At 39.6% G+C, this 22,948-nt stretch overlaps 2 protein-coding genes across 2 annotated transcripts in view; one reads left to right on the forward strand and one right to left on the reverse strand.

The window, feature by feature from the left end:
• CTNNA1 (catenin alpha 1) overlaps positions 1-22,948 on the forward strand; it is a 78,869-nt gene that overhangs the window by 18,801 nt on the left and 37,120 nt on the right. The window contains exon 7 of the mRNA XM_055001038.1: positions 1,437-1,640. Within this exon, the coding sequence (XP_054857013.1) occupies positions 1,437-1,640 (204 nt within the window). The remainder of the gene's footprint in view (positions 1-1,436; positions 1,641-22,948) is intronic.
• Positions 17,485-19,264, reverse strand: LRRTM2 (leucine rich repeat transmembrane neuronal 2). The gene is made up of 2 exons (XM_054997204.1): positions 19,261-19,264; positions 17,485-19,031 (listed from the first exon to the last, which is right to left on the reverse strand). The coding sequence occupies exons 1-2, from the start codon at positions 19,262-19,264 to the stop codon at positions 17,485-17,487; spliced, it is 1,551 nt and encodes a 516-aa protein (XP_054853179.1).

Here is a 22,948-nt window from a genome sequence, read left to right on the forward strand (position 1 = left end):
ATACTATTTCAGATGTCTGGAGATCAAAATGGAAATTTCTCTTGAGAGATTGTAAGTGGGGAGGGGGGATTAAGGCAGAGTTAATGACATCACGAACCTTTCAGATATAAATGGGAGGGGAGATGTAAATAAGTGTGAATCCAGTCATAAAATTCTACTGGAGAAACCTGTATCAGGGTCATTTTCTTCATAGTAAGCTCAAGGCAGAGCTTCTCAGTGGCCCTGCTTCTGTACAGCAGCTTCTCTAAGACCAACTCATTGCTTGTCTTTGCATGTGATAATAAAGGTCTGTCCAGTATTCAGATTCCCCTTTCAAATATCCCTTTTTGGGGTCATGTGGATGTGTGTCTGTATTATAATAACTGGAGTTTTATTGTAAATATCCTTGAGTATTTCATGACAGGAAGGGTAATGAGTTTTATAAATAAATGAGATAAATAGCCTGTGCTTGTTTCCCCTGAGACTTTGCTCTTCAGAAGAACTCTCAAAATGCCTGTTCCCTCCATGCATGCGTGTAAGCTGTGCTGGCTGCTAGGCATTTTGAACTGGCAACGCTGAAATGCTTGTTGCTTAATGCTGTGGGATGGAAATAGGCAGATAGCTTTGAGAAAAATGATGGAATTAGCTGATGATGTTGTAGAGGCTCTTGGGTTGATCCCTGGGGAGGGCAAGGATATCTAGGGAGTGCTTTTTGTAGGTAAAAAGGTCACAGGGATTTATCCTCCCCTTTCATGAGCTATCTCTTGCATACTTTGGTACATCAGATAAGGAGGGGGCAGTAGAAATTCTTTGGCTTGAATGAAGGTGTGTGAACTGTTCAGACAATTGCAAAAAAGTTACAAAGCTTATGACTATTATGCAAATGTAATACGTTCATATGTATATAGTACCAGCTACCTTCTGGAAAACTTACTGGTCAACAGCCTTTCTAAAAGAAGTCAGGTATAGTTGTATTTCTTCAACAAACCTATAAAATAAACATGAAACACCTAAATATTCTTACATTAACAAACCATAGCACTCTTGCCTGAAACTAGTATTTTCAGGGAGACATGTTGTATTTTTAAAAAGCAGTGGAATCACTGAGGCAACTTTACTTTGGTATGAACTATGCTGATGCACACTCAGTTAAAACTCTAATATGCCTGAAAGAATTGAGTTTGTGGTATAGGGTGTTGAGAATCCTCTAGGTTTGGAAACTCTTCCTTGACTAAAATACAAAATGTTTGTGTCGGGTCCATTATTGTGGTGGGCCTCGATTGATTAATTAGGTGAAATTGAATATGTGAATATTGAGAATATGCCAGTTTCGTGCTTGTAGAAGCATGACAGTTGCAACTGTCAACATCCGCTGGCAATTTGAAGATATTATTCATCACACTGATCCAAAAGAGCAGGTCCCTTATTAAAAGTTGAAAACCTTTTCTTTTAACCAGAAACAAATCATTGTGGATCCCTTGAACTTCAGCGAGGAGCGTTTTAGGCCTTCCCTGGAAGAGCGCCTGGAGAGCATCATTAGTGGTGCAGCCCTAATGGCTGATTCATCTTGTACACGTGATGACCGACGGGAGCGCATAGTTGCAGAGTGTAATGCTGTGCGACAAGCCCTGCAAGATCTCCTTTCAGAATACATGGGAAATGTGAGTAACCAGAGTGTGTGTTTTTAAATTACGTTTTAATGTGTGTCTGGAGTTCTAAGAGAAGCAGTGAAACTGTATGGCCTAAGTTTAAATAGAATCCCTACAAATATAATTGAAATAATGAATTAGTCCATTAGCATTTTATTTTTCCTTTTGGCTGTGTTTTTTTTTTTAAATCCTAACTTACTACAGATGTGTTAACTTAAGGGTATGTCAAAGTTCGTGTGGCTTGCTTTCCAATCCTTTACTTTCAGTTTAACTTCATAGTTTGTATCTTCATATGATGTGGCCAGACTTGATAACAGTAGTTGGGACAAATTGAATCGGAGCAAATAAATCAGTCTGTCAACAATCCTTGTCATGCAAGAGAGCTTCTCTTTCTTATGCAACCTCAATTGATGTATTTTCTATTGCAAGTGCATTTAGGTTCTCATATATTATAACCGCCTGTCAGCTAATGTATTCTATGGAGACTCTGCTCTCTGTATCATCACCTTCAAAGGTAAAGCAGGTGGTAGCCAGAGGCAGAGCATTCTGTGTGATGGCACCTTGACTTCAGCGTCTTCCCTACGTCAGTTTGATTGGTGCCAAGCTTATGCTTTGACACTGGATGAATTCTCCCCTCCAGTGTTCTCTTATGGTCCCTTCCAGTGCTACCACTACTTATTCTGCAGCAGTTTTATTCCTTACCTTGTCTTATTACTTATTCTTCTCTCCTTTCATGATCTGAGATATTGTTTTATTAAACAGTTACCTGTTGCTTTTAATTATGCTGATTGTTTTCTGTTTTATTGATAACATTTCATAAGCTTTCTTGGCAGTTTTTCAACAATGTGTGGATTATGTATATTAAATAAAATAATTGCTAGTTTCTTCTCAGCAGTGTTAAAACGTTGTGGGTTTTTTTTTAACCTTATATTGTTGTGATATATTTCCACCAAGGTTTATAGAAGCGCTGTTGTTGGGTTGAACAAGCACAGCCTCTAAAATGGAAAGCTTAAATTACGTGTAAAGATGACTTCCACATTCTGTCATTGTGTAACTGCTGTTCTGTATGAGGCAGGAGATTGAAAATTGCTCTTAAATGCAGTAAGAATCTAGCAGTGGAATGTCAACAGTATATAAAGTCGTGTGATGTGAAGAAGCCGGCTCTTGTCTGTGAAAGACAAGACAAACAGTCTGTCTGAGAACCTCTTGAATTAAGCAACTACTTGTCAGCGTTCTTGGGAGACTGGATAGCTGAAATATTTTGTAGGAAGTTTGCCTTTTTCAAAAATAAACTGGCAAACAATAAGCATCCTGTATAAAAAATACCCACAGGAGTGGGAAGAAATAAAATCTGAGAAGTTTAGCTTGAAAACCAGTTCTCTAATGGGGGAGGGGAGAACTAATGTCTGCTAGACCAGTGGTCTTCAGTCTTTATGGAGTGGGACCCACTAAACTCTAAAACCGTAACAGGAAGAGTGAGGTCCAGATTCGTGACATTAGTTGGTTAACCATGGGCAGCAAATCAAGAGGTAATGAGTTCAAGCCAAGCTCTATGAGATACATCATACTAGTGAGGAATAAGCCATGAGACGGAGCCTTGGAAGAATCCCCTACAACCACTGAGTAATGCTGCCTCTCCATTCTGGTATTGAGAAGGGAAAGGGGATCTTAACGTATTTTGTAAAAAAAAAAATGAATTGGAAGAAATAGCTATTGCTGTGAATGAGTCTTATGACCAGGAGAGAGACTTTTCCTTGTGCCTAAAGTGAGCAAGGGAGTGCAGGAAGCCTGAATGGCTGATCTGCAGAACAATGGATGTAAATACACTTGATGACCGTGCCTGTACCATTGCTGTCATTTAATTTGCTGCTGTTAACAATGTGAGGTGGAAGGAGTTGCTAAACTGCTGCTCAAATGGTGCTGCAGTCCCTGAGACAACAGCTTGTGCAAAAGATGGTTGTTGCTGCTGCAGCTGGCAGTCTGCAGTTCATCCTTCCCCAAAAAAGAGGTGGTAGTAAAGTGGCTCTCTGGAGCAGTTGTATAGGAACTGAGGCAGCAGTTCAGCATCTTCCTCTTCATCCAGCTGCAATTTGATGAGGTCTGTTATCCATGATGTGTGAGACAAGACATCAGTAATTATAAGTATAGAACAGGTGCGCATCATAAGAGGTATTCATGGTTGTGTCAGAATAGCTGATGGCAGGAGACAGAATTCAAAGGAAGAAGGGAAAAGGCTAAAAATGTATGGGTGAGGGAAAGGAGGAACAAGGGGAAACATGAAGATGAAGAAGATAAAGAGGACGAGGAGGATAAAATTGGTAGCAAGCATTATACTCTGGGGTATACAGGAAAAGGCCTTGCACATACAATCCCACTGTCCTGTGAGACTGGTAACTTATTCCTTCTAAAGTAGAGGAACTGAAGTTGAGAGAGACTTGTCCTGTGCTCCACAGTAACTTCATGGTAACGTTAGGACTGAATTTACATATTCCAGATGTAGCGCTCTATGCGTGTAACTGCTTTTTTGACTCGTGTGGTGTTAGCAGATATGGAAGAGTGCCCTGGCCTGCATGATCCAGGTAGCCCAATGTTGTCAAATCTCAGAAGCTAAGCAGGGTCAGCCCCGTTCAGTGTTTGGATGGGAGACCACCAAGGAAGGCCAGGGTTGCTACACAGAGGCACACAAACCACCTCTGGAAGTCATTTACCTTGAAAGTTCTATAGGATTGCTATACGTTGGACTTGATGGCACACAAAAATAGAAGAGCACAGAAGCAAAGTTGGCATGTAAGCCATCACTTAAGTTTGAATAAAAAGAAAAGGTGAAGCTGAATGATATTCCAACCCTGAATTTGAAGACTGGCAAGAAGTTTTGTATTCCTGCTCTTAAGCATAGGAGCTTCACCATCAAACTAATTACCTGTTTGATTAGCACATTGCATACAGTAGAAATTATAATTTAAAGCAGACACCAGTTTTAACAAACACATACCATTACCACATGTTTATAAATAGACTCCTCTGAGCGGTGTTTTCCTGATATAGAGATCCAGTGTGTAAACTTAAAGCAAGACATTTAAAAGTGTGTTTTGAAATATCTGCATTTCGTGCTAAAATAAAATGAGCAGAACCATCTCTTCAGGATTGAGAGCAGAATATTCTATTCCAGTGGTTTTGAGCAGCTGGGCACCTGACAGACTACTCTGCTTGCCATAGCCCCCTCCTTTTGCCACTGCTGCCTACATGCATATTCCCTCTGCTTTACAATCCTTTCATCATTGCCTGACTCATAGCCTTGTGAGATTAAAAGCTTACCTGTCAGCTTATATCTGTGTCACAGAGCAGCTTGAGGAGGATGTTTGGAAGGCTTACTTGCCCAGAAGGAATTGTTGCTCATGATGGGCTTGTAGCAAATTGTAATGCTGCATTAACATAAGAGGTAAGAAGTCTTCCCTTATAAAGAAAATGGAAGCCTTCCTCAAATGAAAAAGAAAGCACAAAGTCCTTGGCAACAGCTGTAAGTTGAAGCAATTAAAGAACACATTTAAGGAGGAAATTACTAAGAGATAAAAATTAATAAGCAGGAAGCCAGCCAACTTGGAAGGGCAGTAAGCCCATTAGCTGTCCTTTGTAGGTACTGAAAGAAAACAGTTAAAATAGCATGTGTTTGGGATGGGATGCTTTGAGAAACCACATCAGATAAAGAGGTGATGGTAAAAGATGAAGTTTTAGAAGTAAGTTTCCAAAGGGAACAAAATCAGCTGCATGAATGGTGGTCACCAAAACTTCTGAAATATGAAACTGTATCTTAACTGTGACATATAACTGATAGGCTGTTACTGATAGGCTAGGAAACAATTTTAGGATTGAATTGTGGGGAGGTGTAGAGCTCCAGAAATTGATTTGTTTGTTTGCAATTTTGGGTAAAGAAGTAGAAAACACTACTAAGGCTAGAGTTGTCAAATGTACTATGAATGGCCTTGTTGAGGAAGAACCAGCAGGCTTTCAGGAAGGAAAGTCCTTAAAACATAATGATTTCATTCTCGGATACATAAAGGTGATTGTTAAACCACTTTTCAAAAAGATTTCACCGCAGTTCCTCACCAAATGCTTCTAGGAACTTATTTATGGGGTAAAGTAATAGACCCTGTTATGGGACAGTGTAAACAGCACATACAAGTTCCTCAAGAGAGCCCTAGTTAGTCTGCTGTAGCCCAAATAAGGCTTGCAGTATCTTGAAGACACATTCATTTTGGCATAAGCTTTTGTAAGCCTGTGCCCTCTTTGTCAGATGATGTGGGGGGAGAGTTAAGGGGAGGGGTTATTTCAAAGAGCTCAGAAGGACCAATTTCCTAGGACCTAAGAATGCTGCATTGCAGAACACAAATGAAAATGAGATCTAGTAAAGAGAATGATTCTCAGTAGGTAGGGACCACTCACAACTGTTGATGAATTGGAGAAGTAGGATGAATCTGAATAGTGTACATACACCTGAAAGGAGATTTATTAGAAATGGAGATGCTTAGAAATCAGCGGGAAAGCACTTCAGCTGCTTTGAACAATAATAGACTTAAAGGTTGCAGTACTTAAGCAGAAGAGTTTTTAAAAGGGAAGCTCTAGCAAGAAGCCGCTGTTAGTTTTGAATCAGCATATGAATTCCATCAAACCTGGACTCAGTAGGAGTTTGTGGTAACACCCAAGTAATGATTCTCCCTTTCAGATTTAAGGTGCTGCAGGATTTTCATTTAGGAAGTACAGTGTAGAAGTAAATGGATAGTTACAGTGCTGGAGAGTAAACAGTGGTATCTACCAAGAATTTTTCATTACAAGTAGGGGGACTCGCAAAGCCTCTTGGGGGAGGACAAATTCTGTTCTCCCCACTATTGACCGTGCATTGTGGCGTGCAGGTGGCAAAGTGAATTCCTGTGTCTTTGGGCTACATTTTCAGCCACACACAAGTGCCCAAGACACTCCTGCCGCTTTCCGATCAGCACGTTCTCAGTTACCCATCTGTCCATTAGCTTGTCTCTTCTCTCCCCCTGAATCCCTACCTTTTCTAAAAAATTTGTATGGCATCTTGGTTTGCTAAGTAACCCAAGATATCGGCCACATTTTTGTGTAATGTCATTGGCTACTGGTGCTGGGGTGTATTAACCCCAATTTTCACTTAGTAGGGCCACCTTTGTGAATTCGATATAAAAATGAGTAGCATAAGCAACTCACACACACGCACCCCGTGCCTCGCATCACTGGCATTTACAATCTACAGTTAATGGTTTAGTATAAGACACTGTAAATGCAGACATCACAATTGTTGGCTTCTTTAAAAGCCTCTTCGTAGCTTTTCTTCTGTACATCCTCTACACCTGTAACCCAGGATTCATATAGCCTGTACAGCTTTTTATGGAGCCTGGCCAATATAACTGGTTCATGGGAAAGTTGTTTACTACTTGTTCTCCTATAAGAAGCCTCTGTGAGGTGAATAAAATTTTAACATGGTAATAATTTTCATTAAAAAAACATTCAGTAAAATCACATTCAAGGAAATGGTGCAAAGACTTCCATAACAAAGCAAAATATCTAAATTAACAGTCTTAAAAAACCAGCTGGTAAATCCCTAGCAGATTCATATTAGATGCTGTGTGAATATGACACAAATCTGTTGCTTTGCAGGCATCTGATACTTGAATGTATTTATATTAATTCCTTTTATAAGGAAGCAAAAATGGTTTAACCAAATAGTTAAGCGTTTGTTATCAACATTGCTTTTAACAATAGACTGGCCAGACTCCAAAAAACTCTTCTAGGGGTGAGCATGTTCTGTGGAATTTGACTTACTTTGAAAGTCAGACCAAGTTGTTTATCAGAGTTCTTTCAGTTTCAAAAATAATTTGCCATGTAACCCTTGATCATATTTCATTTCATAGTGCTTTTGCTTAGTTTTTAACAACTTAATAGTAATTTTGATACACAAATAAAACTGTATATGAAAACACTTTGACAAATGAGTATCCTCAGATCACGATTGTAGCAAACTTGAATTTTACTAACTCAAATCCCATAGAAGTGCCGGCTTGAAGCGTAAATAAAATGCAGTGTTTCAAAAATAACAACTTCCTGTGCTTTATTGCTTTCTTTAACTTCTCTCCCCACATCCAGAAAAGAAATCTGTGGTCCATAAACCCTCTTATCTGCCTGACAGTTCATAGGTGCAGGTATGCAATGCTTTGTAACACTGAAGCAACCTTCATCTTGAGAACAGAAGAAAAATTAACCTGCAACGCAGATGTGGTCTGGAGTTTGTTCTTAATGGATACTTGTTGGACTACTGACATGCACTTTCCAAAATTTCTCTTACTAGGAACTAAATTCTACTCTGTTAGGCTAGTACATGTTCAGACTTTAAGTGGGTCTTAACCAATTTTAGAACTCATTGTCTCCCCCAAATCAGGGCTTCTAAAACATGCTTTAACTTCTTTAGAAATCTATTTCTAGGTATTCCATGAATAAATTCTGCCTACAATAACTTACTGCCTGAGCACTGTATATTTTAAAATAATGATATATGTGTGGCAGCACCTACAAACTAAATAGTAATCTTGTTCAGTGCTCCATACCTAGACCTTTAGTACACCACTATAGTTTTGGATGGGGTCGCCATAAGTCAACTCTGACTTGAGGGCACCACCACCGTAGCTGTGAACACATTCTTAAAGAGTTTCAGGTGATGTACCAGGTTTGCAAAAAAAAAAAAAAAAAAAGCCCTTTACCTAGTTGTGCATGTTAAGAGCTCCCTCCAAGTGACCAGGCAATCTAGTTTTGCTTTTTCTGTCCTTTCAAAAAATGATTTGATTCCAGCAAGACCTGCTGTTTGCCTAGCTAAAGAATGCAGTTAGGCTTATAAATTTTCAGTGTGGGGCAGAGCATTATTAGCACTATGCTGTGTTTGTGGTAGGTGTCCTCTTCCTTCCTTTTCATTGTGTATGTATGGTGGGGAAGGGGGCTGAAGTCAGGAGACAAGCTTGACTGGGTGTGGGAGATAAGAGATCGTTTGTTTTCTTAAGACTACAGTAAGGCATGGTATTTCAACATGAGCAGGAAAATGTTAGATACTACACTAGGTTGTGAACATTAAATCTGAAGAAATGCTGTCAAGAAAAAAATAATCCCATAGTAGAGAGAGCATGTTGTGCACTCTGTATTCTAATACTGTTGTGCATTCAGTATCCTAAACACACAAGACAACTAAAATTTCATTTACACATTCAGAATGGAAGAAGTTTGAAAGTAAAGCAGAAGGTTCTACTACAGTGCTTTTCAAAGAATTGGTAAGGCAAGGGGAAGAAGAGCCTTAAAAAAGAGAGTTGGGGCAAATATATTGGAGATAAGTGACCAGTCTGAGTATATTTGTCTTGCCAATCACAAACGACTCACCTGGACTAGAGATGTGTATGTGCATCAGGTTTCCCTTTTCTTGACTGACCTAATTCAGTCAATTTAGAAGCAGAAGTGGCTGCTTCTAAAGTCCCATCTGATTTTGGAATCAGCTCTCCTAACAATATGCAGAAGCACATTCAGAAAGCTCTAGCTTCAGTTACTTGAGTCGCTTGTTTAGGCTTTGTTTCAGGTTTATGTTTTTTCTGATGTTGAATTGCTTGCTTTTTCTGTCAGATAATTATGATTGCAAATTCAGTGTGACCAGGTGATGCAAGTACAGCATAGCTTAATTTGCTGCCTCTCCAAGTGGTCTGGGCACATAAGATTTTTTGTTTGCTCTCTTGGGGGGTGTCTCATGTTTTCCTATAACATCAAGCAGTCCATTTACCAGCAGCATGTAATTGAGCAGCATTTTTGCATACAAATAGGTGCAGAAGTTCAAATCTTGGGACTGCTCAGGGTGCTACTGATCATATGCTTTAAGAAATTTGCTATCTTGGAACCCACATTTTTAAAGCATGTATAGCATGTTGGTCAAAAGAAGGCAATGCATTCAACTACCTGTCTTCTAGGAGTTCATTTCTAAAGCCAGGTCCAAGTGCCTAGTAGACAGGCAGTTAAGTCCAAAAGAAAAGAACACAATCCACCCCATAGCAGAAGTATTTCTGCCTAGCCCAAAAAAGATTAGCCAAGAAATCTCCTAGGCAACTGGAGTCCTTTTTAATATTGTCCAAACCAGGCAGCCCACTCCTTGTGGTGATAACCAATTTATACCTTGCAGGAGATTGGGCTTTTGAAAAGCTAATAAGGAAAGCCTAGTGTTAGTAAGTTGAATTAGCATATAGGCCACGGGAAAAAATTAATGGTTATACTAATAATATATTTTACTTTTCAAAGGCTAGTCCTAAGATTGAAAAAACTCCTATGAAACATTTCTCTAGGGATGTGTGATTTGATATATTCAATTTGAAAATCTACCCAAATATACTTTACTGGTATTTTGGAGGTATATTAGGGAATTTAAATCATATCTGGGATTACTGAATATACTGGTATTGGTTTTCCCAATTAATCCTGGAAATATTCTGAATTAACTGGGTCCGCTGTTTCAAAGGTTGCAGCAGGTGGTTTTACTTACTTTTTCATGTTTTCTGGGTAAAAAAGGAAGGGAGAGGGAGATGATTCTCACAGAAGAATAGCATTGCTCATTGAGGGGCAGAGTTCAACTGTCCAATCACAATGATTCTCTCATGTGGCCTGTGAAAGGACGGTCATGATCGGACAGTCAATTGGATTCCCTCTGATAAGCCGTGCCATTCACCTATGAACTTCCCTTCTCCCTCCCTTTTTTGCCCCAGCAAACCTGCAAAATCGGGGAGGCTGCTGCAACCAGCTGCAGCTTCAGAGCCAGATTTTGGGGGGGGGGGGTTGAGTGAATACCTTCTGCTGCCAGGCTGGTTCTATTGAGGTTGTCTGTTGAGGGTTCTTGGTTCTTTTTGCTCAGTGATTGCTCTTGTGTCTGTGGCTAAGGCTCCTTTGCCCTAGAGAAAGCATTGAATTTACCTCCAAAGGAAACAGTGGAGAGTAGCTGGGGGAACAAGATGTTGTTCATGAATCCATAGAATTAGACCCCTTGACCCAATCTTCTTGAAACTTAGTGGCGGGGTCTTTAGTAGACAAGCAGCCATCACTCTGCTGCAACTTTGGTGTACTCTGCTTCAGCAACAGCCCCTGCAGCCCCCTAGAAAGATTCCCTCATAGGGAATAATAGGCCTGGTTAATTTTGGAATCTCCCCCCCCCCCCCAAAAAACCTGGATCCAAATACAAAACTAGTATGTGAGAATATGAATATTGGGAATACCAATATTTATGGCTTTCCCAATACCCAAATCCAAAAAGTATCCTTTTTTAGTGTACATCCCTATATTTCATCATTCTTGAGGGTCCTTAAAGATGAATGGGTAGCTACTAGCCAGAGTAGAAAGGGGAAGGGGTTTATGGGCTAGAAGACACATACTCTTGACTCTTAGAATGGAATTTATTGCTGCAGGGTGAATTGTGATTTAAATTATGACTTTAAGCAAAATTTTCCATTATTTAGATACATCATAAATAAAAGTACAAACTAGTTTTTTGTTCCAGCTTTAAATCACTGGGTTAAAATAGTCTCGTCATACAACCATAGATACATACTGAGTTTTCTTAATGTTTTAGTCTTTTTAGAAAGTGATGCACAATACATTGCTTATTTTTAGGTAACTTGATGATCATGACCCTAGAGGATCTCTTTTTACAGCCTGCAGCCATGACAGGTGCTAGTTGGAATCAGTGCTAGAAAGTGTCTCTTTCTACCATACCCTTTGTATTTATTTCATCCACCTTTGTCGTAGAATTGCTTTGTCCTCAAAAGTAAATAACCCAGCAACAAAAGATACTAGCGGTTAACAGTGGTAGGATTTACCATGGGGTAGGAAATAGAGGTCTGCTTTTTGCAATGCCTACAGGGTCCTGAGCCAACAGAGACCAGGTAGTTCTTAAGCATGAAATTGGAGTTACCAGATTAATTAGGGGGTTGCACCAACAGTGATTTGCTAGTTTCTGGCCCAGTGTATCAAATGATAATACAAATACATGGAATCATTGTGCTGTATGAAGACAGTGTTTTCATTACCTAGAAAAGCAGATTTTCATTAGAGGGTCATGATTTCAGATTGAAGAGTTTGTATTCAATTCAGATTTTAATTTAAACCAGGTTATTTTAAATAGAGCGACGTATAGCTAAAATCTTAAATCAGATTTTTTTTTAAAAAAAATAAACCTGATTTTTGATCTTTTAAAAAGTCATATTTGCTCATCCTTTGTTGCTGGCTTTTTCACAAAAGTGTATTGTGCTTTTATAGAGGAAGTGGAATAGCAAGTTAATCATGGCCAGTATAGGTCAGGGTTATCACAATGGCAGTCTGTCTTTCTGCTGAAATTTGTAGTCACACGAATTCACACAAATTGAAAAGAACTCTAGCATCTTCAGTGGATACCATAAAGCTCCATTCGAAATACTTAGTTTTAACTACTTGTTTAGATCCTCTCCAGTCTGTTTTTAAGCCTGGTTGTGGAACTAAAACAGCCTTAGTTAGCCTGGTGGATGACCTGTGCCAGGAGATGGACAGAGGGAGGGCAACTCTGTTGATTCTCCTGAACCTCTAAGTAGCTTTTGATACCATCTACCACGGTACCTTCTCAACCACCTTTTCAGGCTGAGATTGAGAGGCACTGCTCTGTGGTGGTTCTGGTCCTTGTTGGAAGAGTAGGTTTCAGAAGGTGGTGCTAGGGGACTGCTCAGCCCCTTGTGACCTTTGGCATCCTGCAAGGTTCTGCCTTGTCTCTCTCCCTTTTGTTTACTAGCATAGTATAGAACAGCAATCTTTTGTGATTGTTACTAGAATCCATCCATCTATCCAAATGGTTTGGTTCAGTGGAATACCTGCTCTGTATCTTGGGACAATCTCAAAGAATGTTATTGGGTAGAAAAGGCAAGTTACTTGGTTTCTAATGTTATCAACTCCCTTCGTGTAAGAAAACAGGATAAAAAAGTGTTGTAGAAATCGAAAGCATTCTTCCTCTACACACTGTTAGCCAATATTTTTAAATTAATCATTTATATGCTTGAGACTATTCAGTCTCTGAAATTGTTCACTTTCTGAAACTAAATGAACCTAAAGTATCATGTTGCAGATGTCCCCTTTGCTTGTCTTGTCTTTTCTTAGAAAAATATTACATGAGTATACAGCAGCGTCCATCAGGAACTTAGTAATTAGTAGCATTTCACTGAAATATAACTGAAGATACCATATATATTTAAATAATAAAATGGCTATACTTCAAGGGGACTTTCCTAGGTAGCCTGTATGACAGGAGCAAGTACAAGATAGTTGTCCTGATGACTGTTTCATTTGACCTCCTGTGATGAGATCTAAGAATGTTTCACTTGTTTGAAAGGGCACCCAATAAAAAGGCAACTTCTATTTTACAGTATGCACATTTTAATGTTTTTGTACACTGTACTTCACTTATGAACCTTTCTCCTCCATCAGAAAATGCATCTTGAAACATTACTAACACAAGTCACTTGGAATGTCTGTTAATCGTTCTCAGCATGTGTGGAAAAGTTCCAGAAAAATGTTCTCATTATCACAGAATGTTGGACTGGAAGTACAAGAGATAGATGTTCTGAAGTTTACATCATGCATGTGGCTGTTTTGCTGTTCTTAGCTGGCATGAATTTGCATTATGTTGGATAATGAGAACTTATCTAAACGTCTATAACCCTCTAGAATAGTATTTGCCAAAACAGTGATTATTTGCAATATCAGTAAAATTCTGAAATACTCAATATTGTTCCAAAAATGCACTACTCTAACCAAAAGCAAACCTCACATAGCTGCTCTCGCAGTGCAAAGAGTTGTAGCGTTTGAACATATTCAACCTCATAGTCTTGTTAGTCTCATGTACAATAATCAGATATCATTCTGAAACTTGCTTGGAGGGACACTCTGGCTTTTTCAAGTAATGATATTAATTCATTTGATTAGGGATTTGTTGAGCAAAATCAGGAATAAAGCTGAAGTGCTGCATTCTGTATCGGCTGTGTAAGAAATAGCCTTAAATACCATATGTAGAAAGCACTGAACTCATTCTGTTGCAGTTTTTACTTAGTCCTTCCTCACAAATGTCATAGAATCATGGGGTTGGAAGGTACCTCTGAGGTCATCTAGTCCAACCCCCTGCTTGTTTTATTTAAAGCAGAAACTCTGGGTTGGTGGCAGTGTTTTGGGAGGCATGGAGAAGAGGACTCCAGTTGCATGGAGTTCTGCAGCGCTTAAAGTTGGTTTGTAGGCACACCTCTTGATCACTTATCAGTGTTCTTATCATTGAAAACTTCTCCATGTTGTCAACGTGATGAACTGTTGAGCAGTAAATGTCACATTTGGTTTGGCCAAATGTATATTCATATAGTGTCTGCATTTAACTTATTTGCCATCAGGTGATATGAACATTATACCTATGAGGTCTCATTCAAAAGTGCAAGTCATTTCTTAATGCTACAGTTTACAAGTGAACATGCGTGTTTAAGTTAGTCCTCATAGTACTCCCCCTAATGGCTAATACTGTACCCTTGGCATCTCTGCTACTATTAATTGGAATGTAGAGTTATTTCAACAGCAAATATACCATACAACGGAATAACTTCCTTGAGGGACAAATAAAACAAATGAAATTTAGAATGGTTAACAAGTATAAACAACTAGATGGGCTTTTTCATAGGGTGCTTACCCTGCTGTATACATTACTATTACTGAACTTTGTTTTGATGGTTGCCCATGATTTAGCATGCAAGTCATGTGATTACTCTTAAAATGAATACTACTGACCTTTACTTTGAGGGCTGTAGAGGTCAGTGTATACTTTTGGTTAAAGCAGCCAAATGTCCTATAGATATGGCTCTTTTAGCAATGTAGGTAGGTGTTTGTGTAAAAAAACAAATGTATGCATCCCAGACTGGCATGAGCACAAATAAATGCTAGAGGTGATTGTTGCCTAGCTGGCAGCAGATACCAGTTCAGAGGGAAAAAATATTGCTTGACATTGTAGACAGACAGTAGAGTTATACCTGGGCACTGAGAATTGCTTAAGGGAAAGATAAAGGCATGCCAGCCTCTATCAAGACTTCCAGAAGGCGTATTTTGTCTTCCAACTAGTAGCAAACATCCCGTCCCTTGCAAAGATTTCTTTGCTGCCTGACTTCTGTAGAAGTAGGAAATAGCAACTACTAACACTTCATGCTAATGCTTGGCATATGCAGTGGAAACCATCCTGAGGGTAGTGATTGGTGGTGACCACAGATTTTGAATGATGAGTAAGCCAAGCCAAGCTTTGTGGTTCCCTGCCTGAATCTAATTTAGGACTGCAAACCATGGCCATACCAGAGTAGTCCAGTAAGACTCATGGAATGCCTCCTGCGTACAGGTGTAAGTGCTTGTCACAGCTCCATGTAGTCTGAGAGGGGAAAACTGGTGATACAGTGTTGAGCAATATTTATTTGGGAATATCCTACAAGATAAAAAGATAAGATATGTGGAATCAGTGATTATGTTTTGCAAATGGCTCTGAAGAAAGCTTTAAACTTGGGATCGGTGTTGTCCAGTTTACATTGAATTGTAGAAAACTGACTGGTCACCGTTCAGCCTAGTAGGACTGCGTGAATCTGTTAACCATTGAAGGGGTGGAAGGGCTTTACTTTGAACTTTGGTTTCGTTGTGCAGTTTGTTGCAGTATATGCACATCTGCCTATTTGCCCATGTGCCTGTATAGTTATACACATCCTCTGATGTATAGCAAGACATGAAAAGTGGCCGCATATGGTACGGAGTGGAGAAGCTGAACCTCAGAAATTCACAAGAGTTTATTGTGAAGAATATTTAATCTTTCTGAAATTGAATAAACTACCAAAGGTAGCCTATATACATAACCATTAAAATTAATGTAAGCTGAACTGCGGCTTCTTGGTAAATGCAGTGTGTTAGATGCAGAGAATTCCCTTTATCCAGATGCATAGAAAATATTGTATATGGCTAAAAATAATGGCTTACTATATGAGAGATTTGTGGATATTGATCAAAATTGATCAAAAAGTAAAACAGTTCAGTGACTTAAGAGGAATAAGAAAATAATTCTGTTGGAGACCCTTGTTAAGATTATGCCCAGTATGAAAAGTGAAGCTTATGGATGATGGGCTTTGTTTAATTGGCACATCTCCAAACTACTGATTCTCTTAAAGAATGGCAATGTTTATCCAAGTACATCACTAAGAGAGGTTACAGATGTCAAAATGAATGTTTGAACCAATAATAATTAGCTTGAAAATTTTGCAGCATAGTACAACACACAATTAACACTATACTGGCTTACAGCACCAAGGTTTCTTTACCTTAGCATGTACTTGTAAATGTTTGTTGCGTCAGACCTCGTTATGGTACTTGAAGATCTACATATGTACATTTTCTCTCTAATTTTATAGCTTTGGTTATCATGATCTTTGAGCAGTTGCATTAAATACTTTCTCGCCCCCATGTCGAAGGCATTACTCTGCATCTATAGAGTTAAAACATAATTCCATAACACAATCTGAGTAAGTTATTTTTGTCCAGAACGTAACCATTTTTGTTTTTCAGTCATGGTATACTACCTTAAATGATGTTTATTAGCATTCTGTAGATGGCAGATAAAACAGCATTCTTAAAAGCTATTTTTTATTTTAAAGCTATTTTTTACTTTTAAAGTATCCTTACTCTTCTCAAGGTATAGCCCCCAGCATATTCAATACCAGTAAGGTTTATTTTCAGTTTGATGGGACTCTTGTTTCCACTGAAGCCTCTCTTCTGAATAAACAGGTTCAAGTTGGTTTATTACACATCTTCCAGGATTGGAATTTCACAGTAGTGAATGAGTTTGTACTGCAAGAACTAATTTTGGTCTCCAGTGAAACCACTAGTTCACAAAATAGTTTTCTGGTCTAGATTAATTGCCCAGTAATGGGGGGAGTTAGCTGTGCTTAGTATTTTGTTCAGCTTCAGTGTTTGATTTTTTAAATTAAAGTGTACGTTAGTCTGAAACGTATCCTATTAAAAGTCAAAGCAGATCTGGTGAGCCGGAAGTATGTTTAATATCTTCAGGATCAGACAGGACTCTATAAGTATCTACGGAACAAGGGTGATTTTTAAAAGCAAGAAGTATAATCCTGGTTTATTCAGAAATGTCAACAGCTACATTTTGAATCTAGAACACATTAAGATAAAGCTAAACTCTCGGTATGGAGCTAGGAAATCTTTCCATGCTTCAGTATACTGAAAAATTCCATTTCAGCACCTTTCCATTTGAATATCATGACTCACAGAATAAGCTTATGAAAAGCAAACAAAAATTGTGTTAAACTTCCTACAAAGAAATCTTAGTCAACTGAAATGTTGGGGACCATAGCTGATGCACTGTAGCTGGTAAGATGTCCTCCCCTCACAGGGTCCTATACATACACCTAAATCCTGTTAAGCAGACTACTCTGAATTTAAATCTGGAGGTTTGAGAATAAAATCTTTATACATATAATTACATAATATGAAGCAGTTTACATATTTTGGGTTGAGCATATTTAGACTTCCACACATCAGGAGTGTAAATTTAATGCAAACATTGCTTCTTTAACACTGAACAGATTATGGGGTTTATTAAAAGAAAATACTGTATCACTCAAAACAGTCAAGTCTGGAAAAATCTAGACTTTGTCAACATTTGTAAAAATCAGATTTGTGTATAGGGTCCCTGCAATTTAAAATTAAGCATCTGCTTTTTCATTACCTGTAGATATTACACTTCACATTCTTTATATGGCAGCTGCTGACATTTGCACTGTCCATAGCCATTAATGATGATGAAGGGTCCTTCATGGGTGGGTTCATATTCATTATATGGTCCTTGCTCTGACATGTTTGACATATGTAGCCGTGTTTGAGATCGTAGTTGCCTGTGGCTTTGAATCATTGAGCACTGCCTAATTTTTCTTAATGTGGGAGGGCAGCATTTCCTGGAGATGAACACTACAAAAATGATAAAAAAGAAAGAAAATAATAAAGCCATTGTTCCTGTAATTACCTGCTGGGTGAAGATGGCATTGTTTGGTCCAGGCAACTGCTCTTCTGTGGTAATGGCTATGCCTGTAGTAGTTGAAATTTCTTTGTCTCCCACATGGAAATTTGAGGAGCTTATTCTTTTTGTGTATTCAGTTGTTGGAGCTCTGTAACTTGTAGCAGTGGAGGTAACAACACTTGATAAATTCCAGCAAAGCTGAAAACCATAAACTGCATCTAGAATATCCTCTCCCTGGGTGTGGTTTGGACTATGACAAAGTATGGAGTGCTCCCACCGACCTTGGAAACCACTCAGCCATGTAGCTAATGCACATATTTTGGGGCTGCATTCCCAGGGATTGTTGGAGAGGCCCACAGTAGTTAAGTCTTTAAGTGAATATAAAACCTTGGACTCCAGGGTGGTTAGCTTGTTGTTATCCAATAGAAGGACTTTAAGGTTAGGCATTGTTTCAAAAACTGTCATATCAATGGCTTTGATCTCATTTCCAGTCAAATCTAGCTTTTCTAAGGTGCCCCAGGTCCATTCCATCCCGCATGTCAAGTTGCTAATTTTATTCCCCTGCAAGAAGAGCATGTGCAGATTGCTTAGCCGTAGGAAATGAGCAAAGTTAATCTTTGTCAGCTGGTTGTGCTCTAGGTGAAGCTCCCTCAGTTTGATTAATCCTGCAAATCCATTGCGTGCCAAACTTCGCAAGCGATTTGTGCTCAAATCCAAAAAATCCAAACTACGGCAGTCTGAAAAGAGGCGGACTGGCATAGTCCTCAGGGAATTGGAACGTAAACTCAAGGTTTGCAGTTTGCGAAGGCCATAGAACAGCTCAGGATGCAAAGCAGATAACTGGTTGAAAGAGAGGTCCAAATGTTGCAGGTTAAGTAGTTGGCTAAAAGTTGCGTTTGGCAAATAAGAGATTTTGTTTGAACTTAAAATTAATTCCTTGAGTTTAAACAGTCCTTGAAAAGCATCTTCTCTTACTGTGTCAATTTGATTATGATCTAAATGAAGCCAAGTAAGTTGACTGAAGCTTGCAAACTGATCCCCTTCAAGTTCCATAATAAAATTGTGCCTCAGTGACAACCCTAGACAGCCCTTGTCAGTGGTGTTTGGCACTGAGTGAAACCCCTGAGAGTCACAGTAAAAGAGCAGCTTCTCACAACGGCATTTTGGCGGACAAGCCGTGCCCAAGGCAGGCAGCATTCTAAAAACAATACTCATTGCATATATTGCTGCCAGCATAGGAGCCCCTAATGGCCACTTGAAATGTAAGCCTGCAGAATATAATTCAGGGAAACAACAAAATAGGATATTCTTATCAGATGATGTATGCTTACAACATAAAGGAGAAAGATTGCTGCAGATCATGACATGCATTAAAATGTTTTTTTACATTTAAAACAAAGATCAAGGATTTAAAATGTATTAATACCTAAATGAGTATTTCTGAAGTAAGGAAAATTAGCTGCAAATAGTACAACAGATCAAAAGGTATAAACTTACCCATTCTTTTGAGGACGTTGGAGGTTGCATTCAGTCGTAGTATTAGACTCAGCGCAGTGAGTCTGTAAAAAGCTCTAATGTCGACAACCTTTGAATAATTTACTGTTTTCTACTGTCCTCTGATATTAGAGTAAAAACGACTTGACATCCCTTTTCTCAGATACTCCTTTTAAATTCATTTCCTTGACTTCCAGTGATGGGTCCAATAATTCCTGAATCAGTGCTGAATCGGAGTTCTCCTTTTTATACTGTACAGCTGTTTAATTGGCAACGCTTTCCACAGCTATGGCTTTTTTGTCTTAACTTGTTGATGGCAGATGGGTGGCTTATTGCTGTGAGAGAAGCTTCTGTAGTCGCTTGAATGCATTTGCTGAAAGCTTTCAGGGATACGGTACGGGAATGCAATTGCTTATGAGCTGCAACCACACAACTGTATATAGGCTGACGTCATCCTGTGACGTTCCTTTTGTTTGGGTTTTCCAGAAGCTTTGCAGTTTGATGCACTGTGGTGCATATTGTGAATTGTGATATTAGACTACCACTAAGAGGAAAAAGTAATTGTAGGAATTCTTCATCCGGCTTCCTTGGGATCGGAATGACTTTGCAGGAGTGCCCTTACAGGCAGTGCTTATTGCTACAGCCTGCACGTCTCTTTTGTGAACTATAGCTAGAGAGTAACGGCTTTGATATTGTGTGGTGGAGGTTTTATTTGGTAGTTCTTAAAGAAGAGAATGTAGTCTATGTATAGGAGAAGGGTGTTGAACAAAAACCCTTCCAGGACATCGGCACAGTAAAATGATCTATAGTGCCATACATTTATAGATTGAGTTAAAGGGGGCAAGAAGGGAAATATATTTATTGCTGGACCACTTGAGGGACACTCAACCAAGTACAAAGGCTTTAAGCAAATGTATTCTGCTTTCAGACTATTTTATACTACTGAGGTATTGTTTCAAAGTACCTCAGATAGAACTCAAATGAGCAAAACAGTAAAGGAGGTGCTGTGCTCTTTGTTTTGAATCCAGTGAGATTTCATCTGTGAAGAATGACCGGAAGTAAAGGAAAGGTAGTGGGGAAACTTGACTAGTTTGTGAAGATTTCCATTAACTTTCTATAAAAAGACGAACTGTTTAATAAAGAAAAGGAAATGTGTAAAGTATTCCAGTACAGTCCGAACGTGCATAAATAGTTGCTTCTTGTACAGTAGTTAACCTTGTGCCCCTTTGCTTTTCCCTGGCAAAAAACTGAGGAACAGCCACTGAAGGGAAACAGCAGGAATGAAGCAAAGGTTGGAACTTCAGAATCTCAGTTCAGTTGCACAGACTGTCTCATCTGGAAACAGGACATTGTCTTGAGCGCTACTCCTTCATAGCTCCCAACCTTAGATATGCATGATGAATTCCATGCGGGGCAAACCACACTTGAGGATTTTTGTTTCCGGTAGACAATAGCTTTTGAACAGAGAAGTGCAAATGCATTAGGATAAGTAAGCCAATTCCCACTTGAGATAGAAGGCATCCTGGCAATTGAATATCCCGTTTCCCATCATTCCTGGAGGCAGGAAGTAGATTGCAATTTCCATCGCCACCACTAGGGAGTGTCCTTCACCTTCAGTTCTCTTCCTGCCTCTACAGTGAGAGAATGGGACTGAAATCTCCATTTAGGTTCTTCAGTGGAGCTGCCTGGATGCAGTCTACTCCTTTTTTTCTGTGCCCCCGCCTCCACACACATTTTTCTTCTAATCCCTTGTTTCGCTCCCTATAGGCCTCTTAGAGGGAAAAAAATGCTCTTCCTTTTTTATTCTGCTGCTTTGGCACCATTATTAGCCTCAGCTGCAATAGCAGCTTAATAGGCAAGGCGCCTGATGCTGCACATTCATCAGAGTGGATGTTGAGATTATATTCCCAAACCTTGGAGTAGAAAGGCCCTGCAAAGTTGTGCAGCCAGCCACTTGGAAGCAACAGAGCTCCAGGGTAAGTCATGGGCCGCAGTTCTTCCACATCAGATGACTTTGAAGATGCTCTTCTGGTGCCAGAACACAGCGTCAGCTCAGACCCGGGGGTGGGGGAAAGGAAGCAGTTGGCTACTGATGATATCAGACATACAGACAATATTCCCAGCTTGGGCAAGAGTAAAAAGGAAGCCAGGTCCTTCCATCTGTTTTACATTACTAGGGTGGGGAGGGGGGGGAGAATACTCTTTATTATGTCTGCCTGGGCTGCAAGAGGGGTTCATACAATTTACAGCAAGAGAAATTGTCAGTAGGGACTAGGCAGGGCAGTCTTTGGGTAGAAAGAAACACACCTGCATGTCTCTGTCCCCTCCACACGTATCCCTCCACATTTTGTATGAGAGGCTACCAGTCGAGGGGATCTGCCATATCCAACAAGCAGAGGATTTCATATTGCCTCCTGTAGGACCTAGCCAGCCATGGCAGTCTGTGGTGTTCTCATTCAGCCAAAGGGGGCCCACTGCACATCCATGCATAGTGCAGGAGGGAGAGGGATTCTGTTAAAACTGAGGATTCAGATGTTAGAGAGAAAAGGGGGAACGCTAAGGTGAGGATTTTCCAAAACCCACAGAAAACAAGTAACTTCTCAGAGGAACTGCTTTCCTCTCAGTATTAAAGCAGTACATTTTAGAGCTGTCAAATAATATATACTTGTGTGTCTATAAGCGTAATCTGGAACCGGTGATAGAACAGGTGCCACCATAACAAAGATGTTTCCTCGGGGAATTTTTTTCAGTCTCTGAAATAAAGGGGGACTGAAGAGCTATGCAAGATCTTGTGTTGTTTGCAGGTTTGTTGGATACAAAAGGTTAAAGCAGAAACATTTCATCCAGGGGACTTCACAGAGTACCAGATGTATTCCACTCTCAGGGGCACATAAGTGGACTGAACACAGGAGAATAGGCACCCAGTCTTTAGATGCTGAACTATCTCTTCAATTCCACAGAATACCAAACTCAGCAGATTTTTACAATTGCCAAGAGAAGCTTCATGCTTTGGCTCTATGGCTACCTGTGCGTTTCTACCTATTCTGATTACCTACAAGAAGATAAAATCAATTGGAAGGAGACACGTCTTGAGTTCATTACTCCTCATTGGCTGAGGATGCTGTAATGTTTGACCCTGTGGGAACTGTCAGTCCAGCCAACCTAGCAAGTGGACTGTTATCCAACATATTAACTCAGGGTATTCTCAGACCCTCAGAATGTCTTTGGGATGCTGCTGACAGAAGGTTTCTCCATAGAAGCGAATCAAGTCATACTTCCTCTGTGAAGAACATCTTGTCAAATGATATGTAAGCCTTCCAGGTACAATCAAAAGGGGTGTTCTTCATCCGTTCTCTTGTTGTCATAGTTTTCTTCATGGAGACCACATTGTTTCTCAAGCACTAATGCAGCTATATTTTTTAAGCTTTGCATGAAGCTTCTCAGATAGCTTACTTTTGCTAGGCAAGTATCGTAGGTTGGAATGGTGTCAGTTTGGACCTGTTCATATCCCTCCAAGAAAAGGTAGTCCTTAGGACAGATCCCATCTTTAAGTATAAAGTAAACACAGTTTTCTCAGGAAACCTCTCTTCCTTAATTTTGTGCAAAAACCAGCCATCGTATGGAAAGAATTGGCACCTTCTGGCCTCCACCCCCCCCCCCTTGCACAGAAACACAGAGTAGCAAAGCAGCC

Source organism: Eublepharis macularius, chromosome 1 (genome assembly GCF_028583425.1).
Source record: "Eublepharis macularius isolate TG4126 chromosome 1, MPM_Emac_v1.0, whole genome shotgun sequence".
Classification (NCBI taxonomy): domain Eukaryota; kingdom Metazoa; phylum Chordata; class Lepidosauria; order Squamata; family Eublepharidae; genus Eublepharis; species Eublepharis macularius.